General features: G+C 35.4%; 1 protein-coding gene across 5 annotated transcripts in view; it reads right to left on the reverse strand.

Moving 5' to 3' along the window:
* Positions 1-1,223: 1,223 nt before the first annotated feature.
* EFR3A (EFR3 homolog A) overlaps positions 1,224-13,434 on the reverse strand; it is a 58,102-nt gene continuing 45,891 nt past the window's right edge. For 4 of the 5 annotated variants that reach the window (XM_010212411.2, XM_010212413.2, XM_010212409.2 and 1 more), the window contains 7 exons: positions 12,898-12,965; positions 12,169-12,296; positions 5,916-6,004; positions 5,265-5,313; positions 4,340-4,443; positions 3,700-3,749; positions 1,796-3,247 (listed from right to left, as the gene is read on the reverse strand). In XM_010212411.2, coding sequence (XP_010210713.2) covers positions 3,142-3,247; positions 3,700-3,749; positions 4,340-4,443; positions 5,265-5,313; positions 5,916-6,004; positions 12,169-12,296; positions 12,898-12,965 — 594 coding nt within the window. In that variant the 3' untranslated portion in view covers positions 1,796-3,141. Of the gene's footprint in view, positions 1,395-1,795; positions 3,248-3,699; positions 3,750-4,339; positions 4,444-5,264; positions 5,314-5,915; positions 6,005-12,168; positions 12,297-12,897; positions 12,966-13,434 lie in introns of those variants that run through there. The other variant, XM_010212415.2, reaches the window with a different exon arrangement.

The following is a 13,434-nucleotide window of genomic DNA, read 5'->3' on the forward strand; positions in this document are numbered from 1 at the left end:
TTTATGCATTTCTGTTTGCTCACTTCTTGAAAAACACCACCATTATTTAATAGGTTAGCAGTGCTGCAATGCTTCACACTTTCAAGAAAGTTTTTTTGTGTAAAATGTATTTTGATGTGTTTTACATACCAAAAAGAGGCCAGCATTGACATTTTAACTGTGTGTGCTAAAAATTAATCAACATGATAGGAAATATTTAAATTTTAGTTTATTTTATTGCTTAAATATAAATTGCACAGTGTATTCTTACATTTACTGAAACTGTTTCATTGCATACAGTACAGAATATATGACCATCAAGATGACAACAAATTAGCCCTATGCTGATTTTGAACAACAGGCTCTTTTTATCTTTTGAAAATAACAGAGATTTCATTTGATTTAAAATGAATCACTGCCAAAAGCCAACAATTTTCAAGATGACATGAAGAACAAGAGAAGTCAAAGCAAAAGCTGGAATACATTAAACAGCTGGATACCAATTTATTAACATTTAAACAGCACTCAACACGTTGCAGATAAAACTCAGATTGTGCATACTGAATTAAGTTCTGCAACTCTTTTCAAAAGCACAGAAAGATAAACGAATCAAAGCAACCCAATACTGTAAAACAACATTCTTAACTCATTTGGTTTCATTTATTACTGACATACTACAAGAATCTATCAAAACAACACATTTTGCAGTGACTCTCATTTCTTAACTGTCCAAAATGGCCAGACTGAACCAACTGACAACTTACAGACTCCCCTGAACTTCCAGAACGGCAGAACTTAGACATCATCTCAGCATTTGGAGCACTGCAGAGTGTTACAAGTGTCTCTTTTTTTTTTTTTTTTCTCCCTGCTCAATACCTGTACAACACCTGCTCTCCCCAAACACGGCTAATTTGAACTTTGGAAGCATGGAAACCTACCATTGGCATAAATGAAAAAAAAAATTCATGAACACAACAGAAGATGAAACAAGGTAAGTATTTTCACAGGCAGCATTCATGCAACAATTCAGAGAAACAATTCTGCATTTACACAGTCTGCATATTGCAAGAGTGCAAACAAAAGTACATTCTATATTTCTTATTCTTTAGACTGCTTTTTTGTACAAAAGTGCACAGTGTTACTCTAAAAATGACAGTGGAGAAGTGTTTTACATTGTATCTTTAGGTTATATTTACTATTTTAAAAATTACACTCTTTATATAGGTAAACACTATTATGTCTTACCTTAAAAAAACAAAAAGTGAAAACTAAAAGCTAGGGTGACAACGAGTCCTATTTATGTGCAGACTGTGGTCTGATCAGGCTGATACGGTGCAGCAGTAAAAATCACACCGGAATGCTGTAGGTAAAGGGCTGTTTCGTCATCCACTAACAGCTGTGATTGCACTGTTAAACTGAAAAGAAGGTCTCAATTACCTTTGAGTTTTGCGAAGGGTTTCTGAAAGTCTCAGCACGTTAATTCATAGGTTTAAGTAGCTGAAATATCTCTGATGTCATGTCATATGAGAGGCTTTTAAAAGTAATGTAATGGAATGCTGGACATCAGTTTAAAAATCTGGAAGTCTGCTCACAGCAGGTGTGTAAATGCTCAAAATATTTAGGAATTAGGAATAATTTAGGAAGCTAGCCAGCTTGCTATCAAACAATAGCCATTTGGGTCTCAGAATTATGAAATCACAGATTAATTAAGGTGGGACTTCTGAAGGCAATCTGGTCCAAGCCCTTGCTCAAAGCATGCCTGAATTAAGCTACATCGATTTGCTCAATGCTGGATCATTGTTCATCTAAACTGCTGGCTAACTTAGATGTTTTATATTTGACAGTAATATTTGAGAACATTCACTGACATTTGTACTTGCTTCAGTCAGATTCAGACAGATTACAGCATTTCAAATTTCTATTTATGACATCAGCTAAACACACTTTTTGTCTACAGAATTTAGTAAGACAGATTTAGGAAAGGCAACTTACTCAATTATCATTAAAAATTCAGTGATTCACTCTCAGTTTTACTGAATTTACACTTGAATTATATACTCAGATACATAAACCTATGAAAGCTACTACGTTTTCCTTATTTCCAGTAAGATTTGTGAAATGAAACGAAAAGGAACACACAGATGAATCTGTAAAAATGCTTTTGCTTGAAAACACATGTAATAAATTCTTGGTCTTTAAATAGTTTCATCCAGTCTTCTTTCAATTTCCAAAATATCTTTATAAAGCTGTAATAAACTACAGAGATACATCTCATAGAATATAATTGTAATTTTGGTATTTATGATTTAAAATGCCCTCAGTTTATTTGTTGCTATACTAAATATATCTCTCATGTATTTATACTAAAGCAGACAGAGCAAAATACTACTGCATTTTCAAAAGTACAGTCTGTAAACTATACATCTTAAGACATGAAAAATATTGCACAATTCATTATTTCAAGAGGAGACTTTTCATCTGTTAAACAAAGCACTAACTTTCAGCTGGTAACAGAGGATAGATACTGGGCATATATAGCTAAAAGCGTGTTATATATCAAAGATACTAACAAGTGTCCAATCATTCCTTTACTGTATTTGAACACAAGTAAGGTATTTTCCCATCCTGTGCCCACCCCCAATATATACCAAAGTAATGAAATAGATCAACTATGATGGAGAATGAACAAAAGGAATCCAAGGTCCTGCTCTACTATTACATGTATTGAGATGAAACAAGCCAAAAGCATTCTAGTTAGGTATACAAATTGACACAGAGGAAAACAAAACAAAACAAAACGGAGAGAAGCCCTAACAAATCCTGCAATTACAATACCTTAAATGAAAGGAATTTACAGAAATACAAATTCCTAGAATAACTGAAATACTCTTCTATATAGAAAAAACAGCTTTAACACCTAACTTTTACATGTACTTAAATATGAAAATTAAGGAATGTGATATATAACAAAGCTAATGTCAAATATACTAGAAAAACAACTCAAGACAGTTTCACTAGTTTGGCTAAAAATAGTCTGCATTTGGCTCATGTCCATTATTTTTAAGTTAATTTATATGAACTAAACAATAAAATTTGAAAACTCATCTTGCTCTTTCTATTGTATTCTACTCTAAATAATATCCAGCAGACTTCAGAAGACACTTAATACACACAAAGATCTGGAAACTTCATCTCATAGACTGGAACAGATTGGTAATGAGCATGTCCAGCAGTAATGGTCATCGTTCCTGAGGGGCTCGGTGGAGGGCTGCATGAGAAGAACAATCATTACATATAATTTATTAAAATAAAAAAGGCTTCCCTTTATTTAAATAATTATTACACTAATAACTGAGATCAAAAATGATTTTCCCCCTGATATTTTATCTTATTCTTGAAATTATAATTACCATGCCTCAGTATTTATTTGCACTCCAGTCTGAATCACCTTTATTGATGTTAGAGATATGAAAATCTTTTTTTTTTCCTAAATTAACAAGTATGATTCATACTGCACAACAGATGAGCACAACTCTTACTAAACTAGATTCTAAACAAGAGTGACTCTCTTAGATTAATCTTAACTTAAACTTTTTCAAGCATGTCAACTATTTTATGAATATTATATATCTTTAAGATACTATAACCACTTAGAAACAGTCTATAGTTATTTTCAAAAGCATTTTTCATTCATCAGATTCCTCTTGCAGAAAATCTTACCGAATGGTGAGCTCCAATATCTGTGCAAGTCTATCATGAAGCAAGTTTGCCTAGAGAAAAACAAGATTTGATAATTACCTACTGTATACTGACACTAAATCGAACACACCAGGCTGACTTGATGTTTTCCACATCACCATGAGGCAAACCTAAGCTACATTTTCCATTTAGACTTTTCCCTCCACTGCTGCAAGGATTCTAAGCCCCGAAGAGGCATGTGAGATGGATTGAGCTAACCTTAGAGTATAACTTTTGCTGTTGCAGAAAGGCACTTAATAAACTTCAAGAACATTTAGCTATTCAAAATGCCTACTGAGGTGAGCACTCATACTCCCCAACAGAGTATACATCAAATGTGAATCTCGGTTTCAAAGACAGTAAGGAACAACATTAAAATGGAGAGTGTTTAGGATCTCCACTCCTTTTCAAATGGTCAATCAAGCACCAATCAAAATTGTACTTTAAAACACTGGAATTTCCTAAGATTGATATGAACAGAGATGAAGTTAAAGAGCTGATTTGTATTCTTTAAAAGTAACAGTAGTGATACATTATCACAAACAACTTTTGTCCAGCATATACTCATTAAAGCTTATATTAATATATCTTCAGTGCTGTGTAACATTTTTCAGAAACTCACTTTGGTTTCACATTGTGCTGCGATTTCTTCAAATGGTGCCTTTTGGAACTTTTCAATCACAAGGCGCCGTTTTTCTTTTTCCTGTTCTTCAAGTCCATTATTATCTTTAAAAAAAATAAATACAATGTTATTTGAGGACAAGTGATAGAAACCTCTCAGTGTTTTGTCTTCATTTACATCATACTTTTAACCTTCAAACGTGCACTGCAGAAACAAAGAATTGTATTTGAAGTGATGTAACCACCATAATCAGGACAGCTGTCATCAGACATTGCATCTAATGCAAAATGCAGATTCATTTTTGAGGAATTGGGTTGAGAATGCTAGGTTTGTCCCTTTCTCACAATATGTTTTAATTACAAGGCAGTGAGAGTTTCTCTTGCTTCCATTTCCTGGGCTGAAACTTTTTACTTACAGCACATGAGAAAAGACATTGAGCAGCCTCTCTCTCCCAGTATCACACAGGTGGGTAGGATAGAAACACATGATTTTGAAAATGGAGTGTTTTTGAAGGCCACAACCTGTATCTTACAATGTATCTCTGAATGCACTGAATGCCTACCTGATCTGTTTTTAATATGTAAAAATGTTACATATTAAACATACATATATTTGTTTTATTAATAAACATCCCATGGAAATCTTACTGTTTTCATACATTGGCTTGTAATGACCAATTTATGCATCAGAGGCATTTCCAAATGTCCCTCATTCAGTCATATTAGCTTCAGAAAATGAAAAGGCTTAATTAAAATTATGGAAATATTGCAGAAAATTGGAAATGACTGATGTTTTAACTCAATTTATTATTTGATGAGAAATAAATATAATATTTCAATTATTTTATTCTAGCAAAGCTTCTTCTCTGGTGATTCCACAGCAATCCAGAAATAAACTGCATAAGCACAACTGTAAAAAGTCTTACCAATTGCTTTCTTCAAAGCTTCAAAAGTTATTTCTTCAGTATTATCAATCTAAATGAGAAAAAAAGAAAAACCCTTAATCCTCACATACCAAAGGCTTTGGAAAAACAAGGAATGTGATAAATACAGAATGCAAAACAAACACAGAATGCTGGAATGCTGGGTTATAGAGCTTTTTTTGCCTTACAAGTTTCTAATTTTTTTGTTAGGAGCTCCTACTGTAGCAGACACTAGATCAGTAGTTTATGCTCTTGAGGTACTGTAAGCGACTCTTGTTATATAGTCAGAGCTGACAGTGAGAGGTTTTTTTTTTTGTTGTTGTTTTGTTTTTGTTTTGTTTTGTTTTTTTAAAGAATGTCTTTAAATACGAACAATATATCAAGATAATTTTTCAGGCTCAACTTCTGACTTAAACAGCTTCCCCAGGATGGTCTGGGGAAAAATGGAAAACTGTACAAAATGAGAACAGGGAAAACTTTTCAGCTCTCCAAGATGCTCTATGACAACAATGCTTTGTAAATGGACTTGAATTTCAGCAGAACTTTCCTTTGAGAACAATTTGGTATTATACAGACAGAAAAAGTTTTGTTTGCAGTTTCTTTCTTCCCTGCCACAAAAGGCAATTTGTTAAAAGAATCTTGTGATTTTCATACCTTATCCTCTGTGTTGTTCCCAGGTAGAATATCCACCTGAATAGATACCGTGTCAACAATGCTCTTCCTTCTGGAGAGCCTGTCTTCATCTGAAAGAAAAACACTTTTACAACAGCTGAAACGAAGAACTACATTTCTACATGATTGATGATGATTTTTTTTTTTTAAAGATTTCTACATGAAAAATGACCAGTTACTATTCTGACAAATCCTTCCAACTTTCCCTTGAAAATTCAGTTTAAGAACTTGAGGTGAAATTTCATTCAAATTCACACTACTAAGAGATCACATGATGATACAACTGTTGTGAAGTGATTTACAAAAGCCTTAAGATTTTTGAAACTTAAACTTTAATACTTAGTTTGAAGCTATTCTGAAACAGAAAATAGAAATCACTTGAAAGTGACTCACTGATGAAAGAAGTAAAGATTCCTGCATGAAAACTGAAAACAATTCTTATTTTGTTATTACAAATATTGTATTAGGAGATTCTATAATCTGCTTGGTGGAAAAATGTATTCTAACTTTTTCTGACTTTGTCCAATATTTTAGGAAGTCCAATTATCCTGAAAATGTCAGAATAAGACCAGCTATGCTTTTATTAAAAGGAAAATTATGATTTCATTAATGTGGAAATAGATTAGGGTCAAATGGGAACATTATTAGATGGATTTCTCTTTTGTGACCGTATCTATGAAAGATAATATAAAAATAATAGTTTACCTTTAATATATACATGGTAACAAAAAATAAAAACAACAATAAATTTAAGGATATGTCACGATGCTCCTCTGACAGACACCCTCATTTTCGTGCATCTGACCTAATCCATCACGTCACATTTTAAATTTTAGTTTAGATCAAGATTTAGAATTGGTCAGTGTTATTTTGAGTTGAATACGTGTAGTGCACATAGTGTCTATGCACACTTGATACTACATTGAGGATAAGGAGAACGACAGAAAGATTCCCCTGCACATGGGATTTTATGCTGGTTCTTTCATAGTTTTTTTTTGAAGACGCTCTTAAGGAAAATGTTTTTGTGGTACAGATACTAAGCATGAACAAACACAATTGACTCCATTAGATCCAAACTTAAAAGCTTCATAAAATGAAGTGCCATTTTAAGATGAACAGGCAATGAAAGAACACATTCCAGCTATCTTTATCCAATTCTCAGGATAAAGCTCTCTGTTGAGATTTTGAGGAGGCATTTTGAAGAATTTATTCAATTTTTTGAGCCCCGACAGCTTAAAAGCACTTTCCAATAGACCAAGAATTGCAGGGAAACATGTTGTCAAGAGCAAATGTGAGGCAAAACTACATCTTTGCTGCCACCTTGCTGCTCCCTCTGTAGTTGATGTGCAAGCAGGAGCAGACACATTTTTAGTTCTACTTTGCATATGACTTTTTTTTTTTTTTTTTTAAATAATGGATGCCTCGCTGTTCTTGCCCTTCTCTCATTTCAAGATATGAAGCGAGTAAAAAAATCATGAAATTTGCACTTTTTTCTTTTAGACCAGAGAGTTACTACTGGGTACATGATTTAATTACGGGATGCTGGGAAGCAGTGTTTAGAGACTGCTCAAGACTTATGGGAACAGTTAGGGCAAGGACTAAAGGTGAATAAAGGGAGGATGAGGCATTTTGGGAAAACAAGCATGGAAAGCAGAGGGCTAAGGTGACAGAGGGACCAATTGCATGTGGCCAGGTGGCTGAGCAGTGCACTTGCCTGGCCATGCCCTGGGGATGATCAGGGCAGCCTGTCCAGTCTTCTCGTGAAACCCCATTTCCAGCTATTTTCCTGGGTGAAAGAGACTATTCTGTGCATACAGGTGCCTGGAGGTCTACGAGACAGCAGTGGAGTGGGACCCAGCTGACAGCGCCTGTGTGCCCAGGTCCAGGCCAGCTCTTGGAAACACTGGGATCCAAGGATTGACTGAGAGACATGGAGGTGCTGGCATGTGCAAGGACTCTACCAGCTGCCATCTAGATCTGAGGGCACAGGTTGGTTTGATGGGCTGAGACCAATTGTATGAGGTTCAACAAGGCCAAGTGCACTTGGCTCACAACCACCCCATGCAGCACTACAGGCCTGGGGCAGAGTGGCTGAAGAACTGTGTGACAGAAAAGGATCTGGGGGTGTTGGTCAAGAGCCAGCTGGAAACGAGCCAGCAATAGGCCCAGGTGGCCAAGAAGGCCAATGGCCTCCTGGCTTGTATCAGGAACAGCACAGCCAGCAGGACCAGGGAAGCGATCGTCCCCCTGTACTGCGGTGCACTGGTGAGGCAGCACCTCGAATCCTGGGTTCAGTTTTGGGCCCCTCACTACAAGAAAGATATGGAGGTGCTGGGGCGTGTCCAAAGGAGGGCAGTGAAGCTGGTGAAGGGGCTGGAACACAGACCTTAGGAGAAACAGCTGAGGGAGCTGGGGTTATTTAGTTTGGAGAAGAGCAGGCTCAGGGGAGACCTGATCGCTCTCTACAACTACCTGAAAGGAGGTTGCAGTGTGGGGGTTGATCTCTTCTCCAAAATAACTACCAAAAATAGCACAAGAGAAAATGGCCTCAAGTTGCACCAAGGGAGGTTCAGGTTAGATATTAGGAAAAATTTCTACATGGAAAGAGTAGTGAAGCACACAAACACGTTGGCAGGTCCCTGGCAATGTTCAAGAAACATGTAGATGAGGTACTTAGAGACATGATTGAGCAGGCATGGTTGCACATGATCTTGAAGGTCTTTTCCAACCGTAATGACTCTATGACACCTTACTTCTCAGGAAGACTGCAAACTGATTTGTCCTGAATAAGCAAAACTAAAGTAATTCAATAATTTGAATATTTTGAAATAAAGCCACAATTTGGTGAGTTAAAAAAAAATGTAGGTTAACACACTGTCTGACTCCAAGCGATTTTAAAAGTATGACTCATAAGTCATTTTTGGTCTTACTACCTCTGTAATGCCCGCCAGCAAATTTTAATCAGGACTGCTACTTTCCAAATTAAAAGCCAGCTTTCAGCAGCATTTGTTTTTCTGTACAAAGTAATAAAACCTATGCCTGAAGAATAAGCTTATGTCAAAATATGATTTAGTATGAGGATGGATTTACAATAGTGCGATGCTCTAAACATCAACTGCATTTTAATCATACAGACATTAATCCATTTGGAATGAATCAAAAAAATTAGTTTCCGCTTTAAGGACCATTTATACTGGCAGAATAATGTAAAAGAACAACAAAAAAATCTTATATAAATCAAGCTCCCAGAGTAAGCAAAGCACTAAACCCCTATACATCATCCTTTTTACCAACTTGGGTAAAACAGCACATATCCTCACTGACTCTTTCAGGTCTAGAAAAGCTGTGGTGAGAGATTAATTACATTTATGATATTTTCTAAAATGACAGTATTATGCTAAAGAATAAATAAATTGAAGTTTTTTTTTTTAAAAAGGAAGCTTGTACACAAGTAAAACTTTCCCCACTTCCATTTGTTATCACTCAGCTGAGGCAAAGTCTGTTCTTTGAGGAAGCCAGGAGAGTAAATTAGCTTTCCCACAATGACCAATTTCTTCATTACTAGTTGCTTTCTCTATTTTTTTTTTTTAATTTTTTCCTCCCCTTTCTCATTTTTTATGCTATGAAGGTATCTACACCAGAAGATGGTGGCTTACTTTTGAACATCCTGATTCTAACATCAAATTTGCACTTCCACAACTCACTATATAGCACATCTAAAATGCTTCATGGATTTATAGCTTAGTCTGGGGAACACTACATGAAACAGTAGATTACTAACAAGCCTGCAGTATTGAGGACAGCAACTACTTTTGTTGCAAGTAAATACAGTATTTTTGCTGTAAGCACATACATTACTCTAAATATTTTTTTTCTCCTTTTGCGTGGCTGAAAGTTTGATTTATTGTCTCAGTGATATTTGCTGTAGTATGTCAAGGCAGAGTGGGAAAGATAATAAAGAGTAAACTGTGCACCTGGGGACAAAACTTATTTTGTGTGTCTGGTTTACAATCAAAATCTATCCCATGCTCAAATCCTGCATTTACAACGCATCACAGTCCCTGGGGAGAATCTGCAAGGGAAAACTAAAGAGAAAATCTTAAAATAAGAACTGTGGGGGCAAATCTTCTTTTAATTTAATATAATACAAGTAAAACTAAATTAGATCAGTAAATAACAAATTGAAATAAACAGAACTGGACGATAGCAAAAGTGATTAACATTGTATTTACGCATCTTCACATTTCATTGAAAACCCTCAGTTTTAGAGTTTACCATGGATACTGAGGAAGATAAATCATCATGTGTGAACAGGTGACAGCTTCTTGCAACTTCCCACCAAACTCTTGCTATTTCACTACATTTTCACTAATATGTATTACCATTTCATTTTTTGTCATCAGTATTGTCACAAAAATCATAGCTACGGACCTACCATCTGCTCAGAGAAAGAAAATAGGAAGCTGCCAAATTTTAGAAATGCCAAACCAAGAGCAAACGTATAGGGAAACCTTGCAGCTACAAGCATGGTTACAGGTATATCAGGAAGGAGATGCAGCAAGGAGAAGGAGGAGGAACTAACACAACTTCTGGCCTGCTTGGCTAAAGGCCTTCTAAAAGCAGTTTGTTCAGCTGGGCACATCCTATCCAAACACACAACAGCTAACAGGAGAGCAGGCTGACCTATAACATTACCTTTTGACTTGTGCCTGCATTTATGAGATTTTTTGCCTGATGGAAATAGAGCTAAATTAAAAAAAATATAAATAAACAAATAAAATTATAAAAGAAATATAATCAAGTGCATATTTAAGCATCAGTTACCCTCTTCCTAAAAATAAAGGGCCTTCTGAATATGCAGAACATCAACTCTTTATGAATACTAAAACCTAATATGAAAGCAGAGATTATCACAATTCTATCTTTATATGTCATTGTTAAACATTAAATTCTTGAAGCTTAGGTATACTAGAAATATTTAGGATGAAATCTTCTTACTGGCTTTTTTAAAAAATTTGGATTCAACTATAACTTTCAAAATAAAAGATTCATCTTCTACTGAATTTAAGATATTTTGAAACACTATATTCTAGCACAACATGCAACAGTAGAAAAGAAACATTTCAATCAAGTAAAAGTGAAAAGTTTCACAGTTTAAAAATATTCACTTTGGTCCTGACTTTGATAAATGAAAACTTTGAAAGCTTTATTTTGAGCAGAATCAATGATTCTCAACGTCAAGATAATTATCTTGACAGTAAAAATTGAGAACAAACCCTTTCCCTACTTGGCACCTATCTCTTCCTCCAGTAATAAGATGTATAGTGTTAAATTACTTCTCTGTGCCAGATGAAACAATCAAGCATAGCAACATTTCCCTCATTAGAAGAGGCCACCCCAGCAGCAGCAAACATCAACATTGCAAATGTGTCCTGGAATGCATCACTTCCTTGCTTGCTAATATATGGAGCAAAAACAGAGCTGTTGTCCTGGAAAAATCATTTCCCCAGATAGCACCTATCCAAACAAAACTTACTCAAGAGCAGGCTGCAATGTCCTTGAACTACACTGCAAGAGTCACAGGTCTGATATTTTCTGTCTACAATCTGTCTATGTAAATACAATCTACAGAAGACAAAAATCATTTTCCTAGAAGGAATTTTGACTTAGGCTACAGATTGGAAGTAACAAGAACTCCCACAAATCTTCCTCAGATATACTTGACCTTCAGTGTGTTACCTCACATGTAGCTTGAGAGCCACAGACAGCCAGTTAAGGCAAACATAGAATTCTTGATTAAAATAACACCTGCTCATTGAGAATTCTGCTAATGCAAGTAACGCCAGCCAGCACAAAGTAAGATGGCAAGAGCATGTGAATCAGGATGGGATATATTCCCTCCAGTGACTACAAAAAAGCACAAAATATATTGACTTCTATAGCCCTGCCTTCCCTGCTAGCTCAAGTTAATAAAGAAACACAGTCATAATGGCTAGTGTCCTTCCAAGTCTTTTTTAGAAAGCAAAGGCTTCTTCAAAAAGAATTTAGGCGGGCTCGAGACATATGAAGTTGAAATATCTGAACAATAAACCAATAACTCATAGCATCATTATGTAATGATACAATTTCACTACTTGCCAAGAAAATTGTATGTTGTTTGATGTGGTGACAAGCAAGGCATTAGGAAAGCACTCTTAACCGGTACATAGAAGTTTTGCCACTAATCATCACTTACCTGTGACCTGGGGCACATATGGAACTGACAGTCTTTCCACACTGTATCCACTGCCGCCTAATGATTCTGCAATCTTGTTTGTGAGGAAAAATAAACTTTTTTCATGCTTCTCTAAGGATTTTGGAAGACTGTTAAAATACATATTTAAGGTTATTATCTAACAACAATGATTTTTTCATGGAGTGAAATATTCTTCCAAAGTTTACAAGCAACAAGAAAAAGCCTCAAGAAGAGAGGAAGAAAAGCAACAATAAAGATTGGTGATACTCTGATGAAAATAAAATTTGTTCAGCTATTTAAAAAGGGATGTGCACTTCAAAGTGAGTCCACTGAACAACTCCACCATATTTTAAGTTACCTTAACACATCTTGATCAACTGAAATACATTCCTTACCTATTCTAATATTTAGGAAATATGCTCTCTGATTGACAGAAAATTTCAAACTACAAGTAAAATATATTTGACTTTATCAACACTTAGAACAAGCATCATATGGTACAGATGCAAGCATTTCTGACTGCAATAAAATAAAGGCCAAAAAACAATATTTTTTTTATACGTTTTAGTGCTTGATTTTATTCTATCTGGTACATTATTAAGTCTCCATAATGCATTTCACAGACACAACCTATTTCAAAGATGTATAACTTTCAATACAACTATAGCCGTTTAGTAGGTAGTCACTAGGATAGGCAGTTAATTAATCAACATACTGAGTTCTACTTACTTGCATTTGTCTTTGAAAATTGTTTCTGGCAGAAAATAAGGTGCTTCCAAACTTCTGGTTTCAATGACCTGCAAAACAAGACAAATAATAAAAATGCAATACTTCCATACTTATCTCCTCCAGTGAACAAGCTGAGCCTGAAGTTCTGCTGCAGATTAAATAATTCACTAACATCTACCTCGGCACAAATGAGACATTGGGTGATGTCTTTTAACTGAAGATGATGAACTAAGACTCTAGTTCTCATGATCCGGTGTATGTCAGCACTGTTTCAACAAAGCCAGTGAGGCTGGAAATTCTTACACAGAAAGGGGATTTTGTTTATGCTGCTATATATAATGGACTAAGTAAAACAGCTATACTGTGAAAGAATGTTCTGGGGATAAGGTTAAGAGTCAGCAGGTAATGTCATTAGACACAGAAGACAAGCAGCAGTGTCAGGGGGTGCAAATACAGTCATTTCTTAATATAAAGGCTGGGTGAAGATTTGCTTAACTTTCTTAAAATTATGCTTTTTTTGAGGAAAGTGTCATATAT

The sequence above is a fragment of the Tinamus guttatus genome, unplaced genomic scaffold (genome assembly GCF_059628265.1).
Source record: "Tinamus guttatus ecotype Peru unplaced genomic scaffold, ASM5962826v1 Tinamus_guttatus_pri_ptg000038l, whole genome shotgun sequence".
In the NCBI taxonomy this organism is placed as follows: Eukaryota; Metazoa; Chordata; class Aves; order Tinamiformes; family Tinamidae; genus Tinamus; species Tinamus guttatus.